General features: G+C 46.8%; 1 protein-coding gene across 2 annotated transcripts in view; it reads left to right on the top strand.

Moving 5' to 3' along the window:
- The window catches only part of RUFY1 (RUN and FYVE domain containing 1), a 66,023-nt gene extending 47,076 nt beyond the window's left edge, over positions 1 to 18,947 (top strand). For both annotated transcript variants that reach the window (XM_015095732.3, XM_015095731.3), the window contains exons 12-18: positions 4,436 to 4,533; positions 10,208 to 10,327; positions 10,982 to 11,111; positions 12,711 to 12,805; positions 15,360 to 15,408; positions 17,078 to 17,155; positions 18,343 to 18,947. In XM_015095732.3, coding sequence (XP_014951218.2) covers positions 4,436 to 4,533; positions 10,208 to 10,327; positions 10,982 to 11,111; positions 12,711 to 12,805; positions 15,360 to 15,408; positions 17,078 to 17,155; positions 18,343 to 18,489 — 717 coding nt within the window. In that variant the 3' untranslated portion in view covers positions 18,490 to 18,947. The remainder of the gene's footprint in view (positions 1 to 4,435; positions 4,534 to 10,207; positions 10,328 to 10,981; positions 11,112 to 12,710; positions 12,806 to 15,359; positions 15,409 to 17,077; positions 17,156 to 18,342) is intronic.
- The last annotated feature ends 673 nt before the right edge of the window (positions 18,948 to 19,620 follow it).

The raw sequence follows: 19,620 nt of genomic DNA, 5'->3' as shown, positions 1-19,620 counted from the left end.
CTATTTTGTAATAACCTGTAAAAGAATCTAAAATAGAAAATATGTATATATATAAATAACTGAATCACTCTCCTGTATGCCTGAAACTAACATGACATTGTAAATCAGAAAAAAAAAAAGAATCTGCCTGCCAATGCAGGAAACACGGGTTCCATCCCTGACTGGGAAAAATCCCACATGCCCTGGAGCAACCAAGCCCGTGTGCCCCAACTATGAAGCCTGTGCACTGGAGCCTGGGAGCCACAGCTGCTGAAGTCCACACGCCCTGGAGCCTGCGCCCCGCAGCTAGAGAGTAGCCCCTGTTCTCTGCAACTAGAGGAAAGCCCACACGGCAACGAGACTGAGCACAGCCAAAAATAAGTAAATAAAATTATTTTTAAAAAGGATTTCCCCATCAAGAATAATGCTTACTAGATGGTTGGTGTGTAATCTTTACTGAATTAAAGGAGTTCTTTTTTTTTTTAATTTATTTACATTGCTGTGCACGGGCTCCCTCTCGCCGTGTGGAGCAGAGGCTGCTCTGATTGTCGCGCACAGGCTTCTCCCGGCAGTGGCTTCCCGTCGTGGAGCACGGGGCGCATGGGCTTCAGTAGGTGTGGTGCGTGGGCTCTAGAGCAGAGCCTCAGCAGCTGTGGCGCTCGGGTTTAGTTGCTCATGGCATGAGTGATTTTCCGTGATCAGGGATGGAACCCATGTCTCCTGCATTTTCAGGCAGATTCTTAACCACTGGACCCCCAGAGAAGTCCATGAAGTTGTTCTTTGCTCAGAGATTTTTCTCATAAATAAATAATTGAGCTTTATTAAATGTTTTAGGCTTTTTTGCATTTTATCTGTTGTGATAGAATAGTTCTTTTTCTTCCTTATTTATGTGGCAATTTATAGATTAACATTCCTGGATTCCTACTTGATTATGATATATTTAAACATGTAGCTGATATGCATGTTTATACATGAGACAGACCTCTAACTTTCTTTAACCTTATTTGGCTTCAAAATCATTGTTGGACTGGTATTGTAAAATAAGGTTTCCTGTTCTCTTTCTTAGAAGTAACTCTTATAAGATAGCAAGTATTTATTCTCCAAAAGTTTTGAGAATCCCATCCATAATACAGGATTCATCTGGGCTAGGCTTTTTGGGTCAAGGAGACTGTGACTGCCATTTCAATTTATTGAATGCTTACTGGTTTATTCATATTTTCCATTTCTTCTCAGACCAATATTGGTATATTTTATACTTTTCCACAAAATGTGTCTTATTTTATTTAGGTTTTCAAGTGTTCTAGCTCATAATTGTTTATAATATTCTTTTGCAGAATTTTTAAGTCTCTTTAATTCAGTGTTTTCTTGTTGCATTTTCTGTCTTTCCTCCTTGTCTAATCTTGCAAGAATTGTGTCTGTTCTAATAATCTTTTCAAAGAACTGGCTTGTTCTCTAATATTCCTTATTCTGTACTGTTATTGTTTCTTATTTCATTGATCTCTACCTTCACTGTTATTATATTCTTTCTTATTTCTTAACGGTTTACTCTGTGGCTCATTTTCAGCTTCTGAAATGCATACTTACCTCATCTGTTTTATTTTTTTTTAATTTCATTAAATATTTTATTTAAAGTTTAAAATTGCCCACAAGTTCTATTTTAGCTAGGCTTCCCCAGTGGATCAGACGGCAAAGAGTCTGCCTATAGTGCGGGAGACCTGGGTTTGATCCCCGGATCAGGAAGATCCCCTGGAGAAGGAAATGGCAACCCACTCCAGTATTCTTGCCTGGTAAACACCGGGACAGAGGAGCCTGGTGGGCTACAGTCCATGGGATCACAAAGAGTTGGACATGACTCAGCGACTTCACTTCACTTCACTGCTTTAGCTATGGCACTCAAATTGTGAGAAAAGTATTTCATTGATTGGGTTGGCCAAAAGGTTGGTTTGGTTTTTTCCATTAGACAGCTCTCTCAACATTTAATCTTTAACTTCACTCAAAACAGTTTTGTTAGATTGTATCATGACAGTTGTCATATTGGCCTGCATTTTCAAAGAAGCTTAGCAAAATTGGTGAATTTTTGTAAAGCTGTTTTAATATTGAAGATGGAAGGGGAAAAGCAGCATTTGGGGCATGTTGTTATTATTTATTATTGCAAGAAAGGTAATAATGCAACTGAAATGCAGAAAAATGTATGTGTGCAGTGTGTGGAGAAAGTGCTGGTCAATTGTGTCAGAAGTGGTTTGTGAAGTTTCCTGTTGGAGATTTCTTGCTGGATGATGCTCCCCAGTTAGATGGACCTGTTGAAGTCAATAGAGATTAAATCAAGACATCAATTGACAACAATCAGTGTTGAATTACATGAGAGATAGCTGACATACTCAAAATATCCAAATTAAGTGTTGAAAATTATTTGCAACCCTTGGTTATGTTAATCATTTTAATGGCTTGGGTTCCACATAAGTTAAGCAAAATAAACCTTCTTGACCATATTTCCACATGTCATTCTCTTCTGAAACATAATAAAAACATTCCTTTTTAAAAACAAATTGTGAAGGGCAGTGAAAAGTGGATACTGTACAATAATATAGAATAGAAGAGATCATGGGGTGAGCAAAATGAACTGCCACCAACCTCGCCAAAGGCAGGTCTTCATCCAAAGGAGGTGATGTTATATATATGGTGGGATTAGAAGGGAGTCCTCTATTATGAGCTCCTTCCAGAAAAGCCAAACGATTAATTCCAATAAATACTGCTCTCAATTAGACCAACTGAAAGCAGCTGTTGATGGAAGGTGTCCAGAATTAGTCAACAGAAAATACATAGTCTTCCATCAGGATAACACAAGACCATATGTTTCTTTGATGACCAGGTAAAAACTGTTACAGCTTGGTTGGGAAGTTCTTCGGGGGAAAAAAAAAAATAGGGTTTTGTTTGGTTTTATTTATTTATTTGGCTGCGCCAAGTCTTAATTGTGGCATGCAGGATCTTTAGTTGCTGCATGTGGGATCTAGTTCCCTGAGCAGGGATCGAACCTGGGCCCCCTGCACTGGGCTCTCAGCCGCTGGATCATCAGCAAAGTCCCTGGCTGGGAAGTTCTGATTCGTGCCCTGTATTCACCAGACACTGCACTCTCGGATTTCCATTTATTTAAATCTTTACAAAATTCTCTTCATGGAAAAAAATTCAGTTACTTGGAAGAATGTAAAAGGCACCTGCAACACTTCTTTGCTCAAAAAGATAAAAAGTTTGGGGAAGATGGAATATGAAGTTGCCTGAAAAATGGCAGAAGGTAGTGGAACAAAATAACATGTTGTTCAGTAAAGTTCTTGTTGAAAATGAAAAATATGTCTTTTATTTCTTACCTAAAAACCAAAGTACCTTAGTGGCCAACCCAATAGAAAGCATATTTTTCATATCATCTCTGAAATTAGGACACGTCTTACAGTCAATGTCATGACGTGTTTCAAGTAGCAGTCTTTTCCTTTCCTAGTGGTATATAAAATTAGGATGCATCTTCAATGGAATGAAATACTGCAGTGTTTTCATTGTCTTTCAGCTCTACTTCATAATTTCTCTTCTGCTTTTTTTAGCTCAGTGTATTTTAGTAATATGCTATTCCATTTCCAGATGTGAGGTGTTCAGCTATTCTTCCGTTGCTTACACCTAGTTTTATTATGTTAAAGCCAGAAAATACAGTCTGTGTATTCCTGGGAATATATCAGTACTTTTTTCTGTCTTCAATCTTTCTGTTTCCTTGCATTTAAGAATGTCTCTTGTAGACACACAGAAACATGTTTGTCTGTCTGTCTGTTTGCTGCCTCCTGATCACTCAGCGTCTGCCACAGCTGAAAGCTTGGCTGAGAAAGTCACGGGGGTGTGGGTACCAACCCAGCTGCACCACATTTGTGCTGTAACCTTTACCCAGGTGCTTTCTCCTCCCGAGCCTCCGTCTCTTGCTCAGAGAAGTGGGGGCTCACAATGCCCACCGTGAGAACTCTGCAAGACTCATGGAAACTCATGGAGGTGCCTGGCACATGAGAAGGCTCAGCAGTGTTGAGTCAGGTCTGACTCTGAAGTTCCTTTTCAAAAAGGGATCTGGCCTGTTCCAACACAGGGCTTCATTACCTCCCTCTCTGCCTTTTTTTCAGCACTCTGCTTGGCTTGCGAGATCTTAATTCCCTAACTAGGGACTGAACCCAGGCCACAGCAGTGAAAACGCCAAGTCCTACCCACTGGACCACTAGGACGGTCCCCCTCTGCCTTTCTTTACGTTGATGACACTGGGAGCGTTGACCTAGTTTGTCTTCCAGCGCTGTGTGAAGAGCAGCAGTTAATGAAACACTCTTGAAAGTGTTATTTAAAAAGTACAGAGAGAACAGTTGAACCCTCTTGTAATGCAGAACAGGCAGGGGGTGAGACAGAAGCAGAAAATGACCCTCTTTCCTTGCTTTTATAGAATGCAGAGAGCAGTTTACAACAGAAGAATGAAGTCATTACATCCTTTGAAGAAAAAACCAATCAAGTCACGTCCAGCATGAAACAAATGGAAGACAGGTAAACACTTCCTCCGGGCAGATATTCCCTAGAAGGTACTAGGCATGGTCTGGGCCCGGAGACTTACTCAGAGTCTCTCTCAAAAGCAGAGACAAGTTGGAATGACTTTCCTTCAGGTCTTTAGTCTTGCCCAGAAAGGGGACTGGATTCCCTAGTTTTGCCTAAGCATGTATTCAGTTATTCAACTTTGGGGCTACTATTATCACTTTAACATCTCAGGGAGTCAGAACTATCCAGTGAGCTCACATTTAAATCAGGTCAGGGACTTGCCTGGCAGTCCAGTGGATAAGACTCTGCACTTCCATTGCAAGGGGCAGAGGTTCGATCCCTGGTCAGGGAACTACATGCTGGACAGCATGACCAAAAAATAAAAGTTAAATAAATAAATAGCAGGTCAGTAAGGGATCAGAATACAGTAAAAAAAAAAAAAAAAAAAGACTCCTGCAAATATAGGTGACTGGTGTTTGTGTTTTTTTTTTTTTAACAAAGGCATTTCAATGGAGAAAGGATAGTTTTTTCAATAAATGATATTGGAAACAGTTGGGTATCCATAAGCCAAACAACGAACCTCAATTTAGACCACACCTTTATATAAAAGTTAAAAAGAATCATGAATCTACATGTAAAACTTAAAACTAAAAACTTTTAGAAGAAAACATAGGAGAAAATCTTTGTGGCCTTAGGTTAGACAAAGAGTTAGATGTGACATAAAAGCTCTGTTCATAAGAGAAAAACTTGATAAATTGAACTTCCTCAAAATTTAAAACTTTTGTTCAGTGGAAGACACAGCTAAGAGAATAAAAATCCCGTATCTGACAAAGGACTCATATCTAGACTATATAAAGAACTCTCAATGAACAGTCCAGTCTAACACAGACAAAAGACTTGAAAAGACCCTGCATCAAATAGGACATATGGAGGGCAAATAAGCACACAAAAAGATAGTCAAGAAATCTGTTGGATATCTTAACACTAACTATGAAATATTAGAAAGAAAAAAAATTGCTGTTTAAAATCACATTTAAAAAAAAAAAACCCTAGGGATAAACCTAACCAAGGAGGTGAAAGACTCTGAAGATGATTCAAGGAAATGTAAAGATATGCCATGTTCTTGGGTTGGAAGAAGTAATATAGTTAAAATGACCATACAACCCAAAGCAACCTATAGACTTAATGTGATCCCTATCAAATTACCTATGACATTTTTCACAAAACTGCAACAAATAATCCTGAAATTTATATGCAACCATGAAAGACCCTGAATGCCAAAGCCATCCTGCGGGAAAAGAGCAAAGCTGGAGACATAACCCTTCCAGACTTCAGACAATACTACAAAGTGATAGTAGTCAAAACAGTATGGTATTGGCACAAAAACAGACATGGATCAATGGACAGACTAGAGAGACCAAAAATAAACCCACACACCTACGTCAATTAATCTCTGACAAAGGAGGCTAGAATATACAATGGAGAAAAGACGGTCTCTTCAGCAAGTGTTGGCAAAGCTGGACAGCCTCATGTAAATCAGTGAAGTCAGAATACTCCCTCACGCTATATGCAAAAATAAACTCAAAATAGTTTAAAGACTTAAATGTAAGTTGTTGTTGTTCAGTTGCTAATAAGTCGTGTCCAACTCTTTGCAACCCCAACAGACTGTAGCACTGTCCTCTATTATTTCCTGGAGTTTGTCAAATTCATGTCCATTGAGTCAGTGATGCTATCTGTCTAACCATCTCCTTTTGCATTCAATTCTTCCTAGCATCAGGGTCTGTTCCAATGAGTCTGCTCTTCGTATCAGGTGGCCAAAGTATTAGCGCTTCAGCTTCAGCATCAGTCCTTCCAATGAATATTCAGGACTGATTTCCTTTAGGATTGACTGGTTGGATCTCCTTGCAGTCCAAAGGACTCTCGAGTCTCCTCCAGCACTACAGTTCAAAGGCATCATTTCTTTGGTACTTAGCCTTCTTTATGGTCCTGCTCTCACATCCGTATGTGACCACTGGAAAAACCATAGCCTTGACTATACAGACCTTCGTCAGCAAAGTGATGTCTGTACTTTCTAATACACTATCTAGGTCGGTCATAGCTTTCCTTCCAAGAAGCAAGCATCTTTTAATTTCATGGCTGCAGTCACCATCCACAGTGGTTTTGGACCCCAAGAAAATAAAATCTGTCACTGCTTCGCTTTTTCCCCTCTATTTGCCATGAAGTGATGGGACTGGATGCCATGATCTTAGTTTTTCTAATCTTTTTCAAGCCAGCTTTTTCACTCTCCTCTTTCAAGAGGCTCTTTGGTTCCTCTTTACTTTCTGCCAAATAGGGTGGATTCATCTGCATATCTGAGGTTATTGATATTTCTCCCAGCAGTCTTGACTCCACCTTGTGATTCATCCAGCCTAGCATTTTGTGTGATGTATTCTGCATGTAAGTTAAATAATCAGGGTGACAATATACAGCCTTGGTACACTCCTTTCCTGATTTGGAACCAATCAGTTGTTCCATGTCTGGTTCTAACTGTTGCTTCTTGACCTGCATATAGGTTTCTGGGGAGACAGGGAAGTGGTGGCGGGGCGGGGGGGGGGGGGCGGGCAGAATTACTTGAAGACCATTGAGGACCTAGGGGCTCAGATTTTTCCAAATTCTGTGGACAATGCCCGCATCGTTCTACACACTGACAATGCCCCATCCCATCTTGCTGCTGCTGACTTCACAGTCAAGTATGAGGCAGAGCCGGCCATGCGCCAGTCTGTTGAAAGTGACATCCACAGACTCCGCAGGTTATTGATGACACTGTGTCACCCAGCTTCAGCCAGAGACTGAGCCAGAGGCTCTCAAGCAGGAGCTGCTTTTCATAAAGAAGAACCACGAGGAGGAAGTAAAGGGTCCGCAAAGCCAGACTGCCAACTCTGGGTTACCGTAGAATTGGATGCCCTCAAACCTCAGGACCTCAACAAGATCGTGGCAGACATTGGGCCCTGTGCAGTGAGCTGGCTCAGGAGAACCAGCAGGAGCCAGACCAGTACTGGTCGCAGCAGATCAAGGAGAGCACCACAGTGGGCACTGACACAGTCTGAGGTAGGAGCTCCTGAGATGACTTTCTCAGAGCAGAGATACCATCTAGTCCCCGGAGATCAACCTGGCCTCCATGAGAAATCTGAAGGCCAGCTTGGAAAACAGCCTGAGGGAGGTGGAGGCCCGATATGCCATGCAGATGGAGCAGGCCATCGGGGTCCTCCTGCACCTGGAGTCAGAGCTAGCCCAGACCGAGGCAGAGGGGTAATGCTAGACCCAGAAATATGAGGCCCTGCTGAACATCAAGGTCAAGCTAGAGGCTGAGATCAACACCTCCTGCCACCTGCTGGAAAATGGGGAAGACGTCAGTCTTGATGATGCTCTGGACAGCAGCAACTCTATGCAAGCCATCCAGAATACCACCACCCTCAGGCTTGTGGATAGTAAAGTGGTGTCTGAAGCCTCAGACGCTGAAGTTTTGAGGCATTGAATCAATAGAAGCAGTGTGCCCTGTGGAGCAGGAGGCCAATAAAAGTTGAGACATTATTGCATTAAAAAAAAAAAAAGAGCAGAAGACCTAAATAAACATGTCTTCAAAGAAGACAGATGAAAAGATGCTCAACATGGCTAATTATGAGAAATGCAAATCAAGACTACAGTAAAGCGTCATTTCAGACCAGTCAGAATGGCCAACGTGGAAAGTCTACAGGTAAATGCAGGAGAGGGTGTGGAGAAAGAGGAACCCTCCTCTACTTGGTGGAAATAAAATATTGGTGCAGCCACTGTGGAAAACAGAATGGAGATTCTCTAAAAAACTGAAAGTAGAGTTGCCGTATGATCCAGTAGTCCCGCTCTTGGGCGTATATCCAGAAAAGATGAAAGCTCTAATTCAAAAAGACATGTGCATCCCTAGTGTTCATAGCAGACTGTTCACAATAACCGAGACATGGAAGCACACTTCGTGTCTATCAGTTAATGAATGGATGAAGAAATGTGGTACGTGTGTACAGTGGAATATTAGCCATAAAAAATAACAAAATATTGATTTGGAACAACATGGATAAACCTAGAGATTATCATACCAAGTAAAATAAGTTAGAGAAAGACAAATATATGATATCACTTAATATGTGGAATCTAAAAAAAAAAAAGTTACAAATGAACTTATTTACAAAACAGAAACAGACCAGGAAAACAAACTTATGGTTACCAAATGGGAAAGTGGGGAGAGATAAACTGGGAGAATGGGATTAATAGATATGTACCACTTTAAACTAGATGAACACAGTGATTTTCTGATACTTTGTAGCACAGGGAGCTATATTCAATATCTTGTTCAGTTCAGTTCAGTCACTCAGTCGTGTCTGACTCTGCGAATCCATGGATTCCAGCACGCCAGGCTTGCCTATCCATCACCAACTCCTGGAGTTTACTCAAACTCATGTCCATTGAGTCGGTGACGCCATCCAACCATCTCATCCTCTGTCGTCCCCTTCTCCTGTGCCTTCAGTCTTTCCCAGCATGAGGGGCTTTACAGTGAGTCAGTTCTTCACATCAGGTGGCCGAAGTACTGGCATTTCAGCATCAGTCCTCCCAATGAATATTCAGGACTGATCTCCTTTAGGATGGACTGGTTGGATCTCCTTGCAGTCCAAGGGGCTCTCAAGGGTCTTCCTTTTCCAACACCACAGTTCAAAAGCATCAATTCTTTGACACTCAGCTTTCTTTACAGTCCAACTCTCACATCCATACATGACCACTGGAAAAACCATAGCTTTGACTAGACGGACCTTTGTCAGCAAAGTAATGTCTCTGCTTTTTAATATGTTATCTAGGTTGGTCATAACGTTTTTCCCAAAATCAACTATATTTCCACTTTTAAAAATTGTTCAGCATTAGCCATTAGGGAAGTACGTATTAAAGTCACAATTAGATGCCACTGCACACTTATTAGAACAGCAAAATTTTTTTTAATGACAATACCAGGTGCTGGTGAGGCCACAAAACAACCGGAGCACTCGTACATTACTAGTGGGAATGCGCTTTGGAAAACAGTCTCTGCAAAAAGCCAAACATGCTCCTCTCATATGATCCAACAATCCCATTCCTGACTGTTTGCTCAAAAGGAGTGAAAACCCATGTTCACAAAAAAAAAAAAACCTGTGCACAAATGCTTACAGCATCTCTATTCATAATTGCCAAAATCTAGAAGCAACTCAGATGTCTTTCATCAGACAAATGGATAAACGGGTCATCTACCCAGTGAAATTCTACCCAGCCATAAAAAGGAATGGCCACTAATACACACAAAAACTCAGATTGATCTCAAAGATATGCTGAAAGAAAGAAGCCAGTCTCAAAAGGTTGTGTGAAATATAATTCTGTGTATTCATATATGACATTTGGGGTGGAGAGGTGTGACTCAAAGGGGCAGTGGTAAGGTGTTTTGCGGGGCGATGGAAATAGTCTATGTCACCTGTTAGAATGGATTGTGGTAATTCTTACATGGATTTATACCTGTATAAATAGAATTATACACACAAAGGAGTCAATTTTATCATATATTAATTTTTAAAAATGAAAGCCAGCAAAGATATGCAAAAATCGTGGTAAATGTGAGGAGTGGTCTTTTCCTTACAAGTATTTGGTTCCTTTGGCCTAGGTTACGGCACTCAGAGAGCGCGAGGCAGGGGGCCGAGGAGCGGAGCCGCAAGCTGCAGCAGGAGCTCGGTGGGAGGAGCAGCGCCCTGCAGCAGCAGCTTGCCCAGCTGCATGAGCAGTGGTAGGAGCCCCAGAGGCAGCGGGTGGCTTCGTGGTGTGGCAAGGACTGGGGAGGCCATCTCCCAAGTGGGGCAGTGCCCCACTTCACAGGTGACCCCTGCAAGGCTAGGACTAGGATGAGAGATGAAGTGTCTATTCCCCGCTTCACAAATGAGAAAAATGACTTCATGGGGGCTCAGTGTAGTCCCCAAGGCTACTCAGCTGGTGAGCAAGGCATCAGGATTAAACTGAAAGTCACCCCCACCCCTTAGTAGCTTCCTCCTTGTCCCGAGCCCCCCAGTATCCTCCACTGTTAGCTGGCCCCTTTAAAAAGCAGGATAAGTGTTGCAGAATAAATATCTCCATCTCAGTAGTAGGTTCTGTGTGCAGCCACAAGTGTTAGCGCTCTTTCCCTCCCTTTCCATTTGTGTAACTGTCAGATATGCGCCTGTGCCTGCCTTCCTTGGCGTACTCCTGGTCTTTCTTACGGAGGTGCAGATGGCCCTGGGGGAGCGGGAGCCTTATTTCTATGCTTTGTGGAAGGGTCTGTATGCTCACATCACAGTTCACATTGCTGTGAATCCCCTGTCTCTGATGTGGTGACTCGGGCTGTGGATTGTGCTTTTCCATGAAGATCTCTCATTGAGACTAACTCAAGTTCCCTGTGCAAAAACAGCGCAAGTCTAGAGAAAGAGCTGAAATCAGAAAAAGAACAAAGACAAGCTCTTCAGAGAGAGTTACAGCATGAGAAAGACACTTCCTCTTTACTCCGAGCAGAGCTACAACAAGTAGAAGGGTTAAAAAAGGTAAGGTGGGCTGTCTTGGGGAGAAAAAGAGCTTCCAGATCTCCAGAAACTCCTGCCCAAGAGCCTCCCAGCCAGCAAGTGAGACGCACGCATGGCTCTTCAACCTGTGGCTGCAGAGTCCGTCCCCGCTGTGCACACGCCGGCCCTGGGTCTGGGACCCTGTTCCCACATCCTCGGAGCCTCTGCTTCAGGAGGAAAAGACAAAGAGCGAGCAAACCAGAGAGATTCAGTGTTGAGGGCTATGAAGAGAAGAAAGCAGGAGCGTGTCCCCACAGTGGGGTGGAGGGTGGCCTGGGAAGAGAGTGACAGGCAGAGAACTGGGTGGTGAGCCAGGGCCAGCCGTGCAGAGCCGCCGGAAGTGTGAGGGGCCGTCACGGTGAAAGACCAGAGAGGGGCTGTGTGCCCCAGGTGTGGCAGCAGAGGAAGGAGGGCTTGGGCAGCGACCCCAGACGGCCTCCCCGTGCCGCTGGGGCGGTTCCCAGACACGGGTTTTGTCTTGTTGAGCACGGTAACGGGCACCACTGCAGTCTGAGGTAAAAGCCCTTTGATTTCTATTGGAGAGTACCTAGAGTCCCTCATGGGAGAGCCTGCTAGGCCCAGCATGGGGGTTGCTAGTGAGGAGAGAGCTTTCCAGGAGCTACTCAAGCTCAGAGATGGGAGGAAAGGACTTCTAGAAAGTTCTGCATGATGGAACACTCCCCCTTCACTTCAGAATACTTTGGTCTAAGATTTGAATTACACGCACCCTGCAAAAGGAACAAGACAGCATATCTGACCTCACTGGGAAGCCTTGTGAGCCCTTGTTAAACGGTCTCCGGGGCAGAAGGCCGAGGGGTGGCTGAGGTGGGAACTGCCCACCACTCGGGCCTTAAGCCCTGCTGCTTGCCCTGGGATCAGCCCTGAAAACCAAGTTACTTTTCCGGGTCTTCGTCTCTGCCCTCACCAGCCTGTGTCCTCAAGGTGCGCTCACCCCAGTTTACAGTCATCAGCATCGTCCCTGCTGAGCTTCGCTCCATGGCTCAGGGCCCCTGGAAGGACTTGCCACCCTCAGGGCTATGAAGGAGATCCCAGATCTTGGCTTTCATCAGCCTTGCTCATTTATTTTCAGAAAATGTTGACCAGCTCTTTCCAAAAAACAGTTTATCCTATAAACTAGCTTTCCCTGATATAAATCTGACTTTTAATAGAAACAGAAAAAACTTTTTTTGCACGGTGCCAATCTGTTTTGAATGTTTCCTGCCCCACATTCCACACTGCAGAGCCACTCATGAAGCGCTTCTCTTCCAATTGTCCATTCTGGAGAAACACACAAGTGTTTCTCGAAAGAACCCTGTTGTGAATGAGACTGATACAACAAAACTGTTTCTAGGGACTTCACTGGTGGTCCAGTGGCTAAGACTCCATGCTTCCACTGCAGAGGGGTAAAGGTTCAGTCCCTGGTCAAGGAACTAAGACCCTACATGCCATGCGGCATGACCAAAGTGAAAAATAGGAAAAGAAAAGAAACATTCCTACCTGCTTGTCACTGTGATGACTAAACCTTTTTTTTTAAAAAAGGACTTTGAGTTCTGTGTCAGGCACCTGGTTTGTTTGTTTTAGGAGCTGCGGGAGCTCCAGGACGAGAAGGCAGAGTTACAGAAGATCTGTGATGAGCAGGAGCAAGCCCTCCAGGAAATGGGTCTGCACCTCAGCCAGTAAGAAACCCGCTCCCCTTGTCTGCCACCCGCATCAGGGCCACTGGGCCCCCCTCCCCCTAGAGAGTCGCGCCAGCCCGCCCACTGCACCGCTCGAGCCGCAAACCTGTGTCCTTTTATCCAAGGAGGGAAGGGCAGTCAGGGAGGCCTGCCAGCTGTTCAAGGGGAACCCCCTGCCCAGGAAGTCAGGCTTCAGGGACACAACACTGGTTTGGGTTAATTAATTCATCGAGAACACCCTTTTCTAGTGACCGGAAGTCTTACGGTCACAAACTGTCTATGTCGCAGGGGAACCAGATGGGTGATAAGAGGGTTGTGTGTTTAGCTCCAGAGGGAGTGCTGTGTCTTGAGACTGTGAGCCCGCCACAGTCCAAGTCTGGCGACCGCGTCCCTCCCTGGAGCCTGTAAACTCGCATCTGCCAGAGTCTGCCTGCCTGCCTCCGCCGGGTGGGCGATACTGCGGGAGTGCACGCCCTGCGGCTCCGTCTGCCCTCTGACTGCACAGGTCTCCTCCCTGACGTCCCAGTCCTGCCAGGTTGTTCTGGACAGTCTGGTAGGTCACACCGCGGGCGGTGGAACTTGCCCATTTGTGTGACTGTTGCATTTTTAAACAAAGTGGGTCACTTCTTCTCCAGTCACAACTCTCTTGGTTGCGAGTGACAGAAATCCAGTTCAAACTGGCTTAAGCAAAAAAATCATCAGGAGTCCGTTTCTACCTCTCTGTCACTTGCCTTGCAGGTGGGCCTGGCCCCCAGCAGGGCTGTCTGTCAAAGGAACGAGAGTTCCTCTTTCCTGTCCCTCCACAGAGATCCCAGGTTGACTCACGGCCCACCTGAGTCCTGGTGCAGACTCAGTGAGCAGCAGAGCCTGGCTCAGGCCCGAAGCAGGACACACTGGCCGGAGACAGGAACTCAGTGGAGAGGAGATCAGACACACTCGAGTAGTGCACAGGTGTTCACAAGCTTGGGAGCTTTCTGTCTGCAGAGCTGGAAGGCCTCAAGCAGTGCGGGGGGCTGGCCCACCAAAGTGTAAGGGAGAATGTTACGGCTCTGATGAGAAGGCGGTCTTCTCAGTAGCTTAATGTGATGATGCTGCCCATCCGCCCTCCTTTCCCATTCAGTCTTTCTTCTAGAAAGACTAGACCAGCTCAGGGCCGCTGGTCCCTTCCCCTGAAGGCTGCCTACCCCCTTTCAGGCGGAGCTTGCCGTGCACCGCCCCCGCCTGGGGGCAGCTCTCAGAGAGCGCCGGCCAGCTCTGAGCGCTCCCTGAAACTGAGAACCAGCTGTGGACGCTGACATGCTGCCGCTTCTTGGATGCGAGCGTTATTTAGAGAGAGAGGGAGGCATCCTCAGGGCACCCTCCCACTTCTCACATGGCTCGCCCCATTTCTCTCCTCCTGCCTGTCCTCTTCATGTTGGACAAACGGCAGAGTTAGAGAGACACTCCTAGTAAGGCCGAGGCCTCAGAAAAGCAGACAACGGCTGGTCTTGGAAAGACACCCCTGCCCTGAGCAGCCTCCACCTTCCGAGTGCCCTTCACAGCCGGGGTGGGTCAGCGCTGCCAGCGAGATGTGGGTTCTCCCCGTTCCCTCCTTTGTGCAAGCCCCCACCAGACGACAGGGAAGGGAAAGCCTCCTGTCAGACGCCTCCACCAGCTGCAGACACATCTGGATGCTCAAATCGTGTTTCTCAGGGAAGTTCTGTGTCTCGGGCAGCCTCTGGCCCTGTCGGTCTACCCGCCTGCTTCTGTAGCCGGGCGGGGAGGGGAGGAGCCCCTGCCAGCATTCCTGGAGGCCACAGGGTGTTTTCTTTCAAGGCTTTGATGTTTGGTTTCCTCTTCCTTCCCTAGAAGTCTAACCTGTGCCTCAGAGCCTTCCTCTCTGACACTTAGACTAGGCAAATCCTGTGAGAGTTTAAGCTAACCTCAGCTCTTTAAGAAGGGCTTCGACATACACATAGTGCTCTCCTCTGTCTGGCTCAATTCTGCCATTTTAGACCATGTTGGGTCCTGTCTTCTATGTGGAGAACGAAGGAATTATTCTTCCATTAATGAATGAGAATGGGACAAGAACAAGCAACCGTGCCCCCTGAGCCTGGCTGTTCTAGACAGAGCTAGCAGCAGGAGGGGCAGAGGGGCCTACAGATGAGGGGTCCCGCCCCTGGCGAGGGAGTGCCCCTGCCCCTCGCACACGTCACAGGCGGGAACAGTTGCTCAGAGAAGCCAGAAACATGGGCTTTGATGAGGTCATTCTCAGGTGTTAAGTGATTGTAACTGTTTCAAAGCCTTTTTAAACCCTGCCGCAACTCAATAGCGTGTATCTTGGGCCAGATTCGGTCCAGAGGCTCAGCCTCAAGACCGCCCCAGACACGAGCCAATACAGTGAGACGACTCTGGGATGGTAAAAAGGTGGAAAGAAGTTATTCTGTAAGAACTCATGTTATCACGTTCCTCTTGTTGCCCTCACAAAGCCAAAAGGTTGACTGTCGATTTACTTCATGAGAGCTTGAAAGTCTCTCTTAGTGAGGCTATGAATTTCTCTCTCTCTTTTTCTAAGGTCAAAGCTGAAGATGGAAGACATCAAAGAAGTAAATAAGGCACTGAAGGTACTGGACTATTAATGTCATTAAGAACCACTACTGGTAGCTATCAGCCAGCTCTTGGCATGCTCTTAGGTTCTCTCACAGCAGTCAGGTGAGAATATGCGGTTGAGTCCTGGCTCCCATAACTTATTTACAGATAAGGAAACGCTGCCCAGAACTGTGTGTCTAGGCTGAGATGGTGGCGCGGACAAGCGGCAGGGCCTGGACTGGTCCTGGAGGAGTCAAGGTCCTCTGGTTCTGGTCTCTCTGCCATCAGCTGCAGGTTGACGTTAGACCTAGATAATAGGTGCCCTAATGAAGGAAATGAAATGTGGTAGAAAGAGATCCAGGTTGTCTTTTTTTTTTTTTTTTTTTTTTAATGATCAGAGTAAGACGTTTCCCTCCAGGTAAGGTGCTAGAGGCCACATTGTCCCGTTAAAGTGCCCTGGGCCATTTCCAGGGACCACTTAAGCCCTCAGCTGGGCCACGTTTCTGAACCATTCTGGGAAGGGCAGAATGGCACACGCCACTTAAGAGAGCAGGGACATGTGGGCCAGGTGGCCCAGTGTGGCGCGGAGCTAGCCTGCTGAGGCCGAGAGTGGAGTGGGAGAGGGTAGGAGTTTCTGACCCTCAGCCTGAGCTCTGCTCTGGCAGCAATGTACAGACAGCCCTCTTCCCAAGGGACCCTGCAGCGCACGCTGGAGCAGAGACCCTTGTGTCTCTAGGCGCTTGATTACCAGCCCACCTCAGGTCAGAAGCAGCAAATTGTCATAGCAACTAACAGCGTCCTGGACTTGCAGTTCACGTCAGTTTTATTTTAGCCTCCCTTGTAGACTGAAAAGCTCCTTAGATGTCATTGCTGTGAGCTGTTTTTGTCCCCTGAAGATGTAAACAAGTGTTTGCACATAATATCAGCTGACAGTGCTAGAGGGGGGATAGAAGTCATGAAATGGGACCCTGGAGCTTCCTGGAGCAGTGGAGCCCCCGGCTGATAGCGTGGTGGGGCTGTGCTGCACCTCCTAGTCATATCTCTGCGTCACCAAGGAAGCGCCACGGCGCCATTAAGGTGCCTGGGGCGCTTGACCCTCAAACAGCTCAGTCTCTGAGCCGAGCAAATGCGTATCTCGGTTTTCCCTTAGAAAGACTTTCAGAAAGGCATCTCTCTAAGCCTCAGTTGCCTCCTCTGCTTCCCCAGGAAGCTCTGAGAATCAGGACGTCAGTGTGTGTGGAGAAGCACCTCCTGTCTCCGCAGCATGTTGCCCTTCTTTCTTCGCGGGGACTGCTGTCACAGATTTTCTGGTCTGGCAGCCAGTGTTGGCCCATCTTCCTCCTGCCAGTTTAGGGGCAGTTTGGATGATGTCTCAGCCAGGGATGGAGTTACAAGCACCAGACCCTGATTCTGATCACCTCGGTCTTAGGGAGTGGAGGAGTCTCAGGTTAATGCGAGGCTAGAGAATCTGGCAACCTGCAGAGACAAGGAAGCCCCAGGACAGGCAGGCTGCAGCACATGAGTTCCAGCTGTGGTCAGGGTGGGGGACAATCCTGGGACCACTTCTAGTGGAGAAGAGGCAGTCCCTCAAAGGCAAACCAGGTGCTATTAGGGACAGTGGCTGCTGGGCTGAAGGATGAACATAGATAAAGGCTCATCAGGAGCCAAGCCATAAAATAGGACTGTGTGTTCTTTCTTCCTCAGGGCCATACTTGGCTGAAAGACGATGAAGCAACACACTGTAAGCAGTGTGAAAAGGAGTTCTCCATTTCCCGGAGAAAGGTATGTGGGGTAGCCCTCCACTTGCTCGCCCAGGGACTAAGTTGGTACCTTGCCTGGGCCCTGGTTCTGGAGAAGGCCCGTAGGACTAGGCTCGCTGCATTGGGTTCATGCTGACTGGTCTGCTGGCAGATGACTTCCCAGCCTGCCCCCTTCAGGGACCTCAGCCCATTAGCACAGGCCTTGTCTCCACCACAGTCCTGTAAGTAATTTGGGAGTTGGGGCTGCTTGTTTGCAGAAGTGGTCTAGGTGTGTGTGTATATAAGCTGAAAATTCTTTGAGAGCAATAGGACCAAAATCTAGTTAGGCAAAACCAGAATCTATAGGGAACCTATGGGCAGTTAGTCTTAAGACAGGCCTCCCGGTGGCAATCTGGGCAGGGCACTTGCGTCCAGTGAATCTGCCTCCACCTGGGTAGCCCACCTTCAGGTTCCAGGAACACGTGACCTTGGACCCAGCTTTCAGTCCAAGGTTGACCAGGCCTTGATTGACCAGTTGGGCAGGGCAAGATACAGATGCCACACAAAATAGAGAGCCTTTATTAAAGGACTTCTCATGAGTGGCTTGGAGAAGGCAATGGCACCCCACTGCAGTTCTCTTGCCTGGAAAATCCCATGGACAGAGGAGCCTGGTAGGCTGCAGTCCACGGGATCGCTGAGAGTCGGACACGACTGAGCAACTTCATTTTCACTTTTCATTTTCATGCATTGGAGAAGGAAATGGCAACCCACTCCAGCGTTCTTGCCTGGAGAATCCCAGGGACGGGGGAGCCTGGTGGGCTGCCGTCTATGGGGTCGCACAGAGTCGGACACACCTGAAGCGACTCAGCAGCAGCAGCATGAGTGGCTGGCTAAAGAAACCTTGGGTCACCACCGTGGAATGCAGCAATTACAGGGAACATACCCAGGCACTTGAAGGATCACTGACTACCAACTCACTGAGAGTTGTCAAGTCCAATAAACACAAAGAAAAAGAACCTTACTCATGCCATTGGACACCCCCTCCAACACTCCGGATTTTACAGGAACAGAAATGTGGAAACATGAGGTCTTGAAGAACCCCCTTTCAAAATGATACAAGCCTCTGGAGGAGGGATTGTAGCATATTAAGCTTTAAAGGTTGGTCAGCTAGAGTGGGTGTGCAGGCCCAGGCAGCACAGCAGTCGGTAACTGCCGCTTTTCACCCTCCAGCACCACTGCCGGAACTGCGGCCACATCTTCTGCAACGCGTGCTCCAGCAATGAGCTGGCCCTGCCCTCCTACCCGAGACCAGTCCGCGTGTGCGACAGCTGCCACACCCTGCTCCTTCAGCGGTGCTCCTCCTCCACCAGCTCCTAAGGCAGGGGCCTCCGCAGGGCCTGCCTTCCAGACCAGCTGCCAGCCTACCTTCATGCCTGTGGGCAGCCTCAGAACAGTGCCAAACTCTCTGGGTCTTGAGTTGGTCCGGGACTTGGAAGGTTGGTTCCCAAGCTGAGCTGCTGGCCCTCTGGAACGCAGCACGCAGGACTGGAAGCTACACAGGCCTCTCCTTTCCAAGCTATACAGAATCAACTCCTCTGGATTGAAACTCTCACTTGACAGCACCGGCTTTGGTTCAGATGTAACTTCATGATTTTGCTATTATCGTTTTTCAATTTCCAAAGAATTAACCTCTTTTGCAGCAGCCCAGCTAGTTGTAGTAATCAGGTCCTTTTCCTCGCTCCTACTCCAGCGCGCTTTCCCCTGCTTCAGAGTCAAGAATTCATACCCTTGTGAATATCCATCATTAGCCCTGCAATAAAACTGTTTATTTTTCATTCTGGTATAAATAAGGAAGCTTATGTCAGCCTCACAGGATGCCCAGAGCAAGCCCCGTTTCAGGACTAGAGGCCCTCAGTGAGGGTGGCCGCATCTGAGGTAGAGGCCTGAGCTTGCTGGGTTCTGGGGTGCAGGCTGCTGCCCAGATGAATAAAGGACAAGCTGAGCTGTTAAAGTTCATCAACAGGCCTAGAGGAAGTATCTCACCAAAGCTCAGAATGTCTTCCCTTCTCTAATAGGGAGTTAGTGTAGTTAATTACAGATGGAGGCACCCATAGAAAAACACCTGCCAGGCAGTCATTTTGGATTTCAGGGTACACACACACACACCCCTAACTTCCCTCCACCAGTTAATGGCCTTGAATATTCAGGTTACAGAAGTTTAACAAGCACTGTAACACAACCAGGTCAGCCCATCTGTAGGCAAGGCCTCTTTTCAGTGTCCATCTCCCACCAGTGTTCTGACCTTGGCTGTCCAGCTTCTGCTTGAGAGCCTGGCTCTCTCTTCCTTCTGTACTCTGTCTTAGCACAAGGCACACCCACAGCCTAGCCGATTCCACATCCGCTGACCTAAATACACTGTTATGGATGGGAAACATGGAAGATTCGGTGACGTTAGGTCCCAGATCTGTGTGACCAGCCTCCAAAACCGTGTGCCCTGCTTCAAAGCTA

This window comes from Ovis aries, chromosome 5 (assembly GCF_016772045.2).
Source record: "Ovis aries strain OAR_USU_Benz2616 breed Rambouillet chromosome 5, ARS-UI_Ramb_v3.0, whole genome shotgun sequence".
Taxonomy (NCBI): Eukaryota; Metazoa; Chordata; class Mammalia; order Artiodactyla; family Bovidae; genus Ovis; species Ovis aries.
Note: the sequence above shows the minus strand (reverse complement) of the source record. Positions and strands in the feature narration are given on the sequence as shown.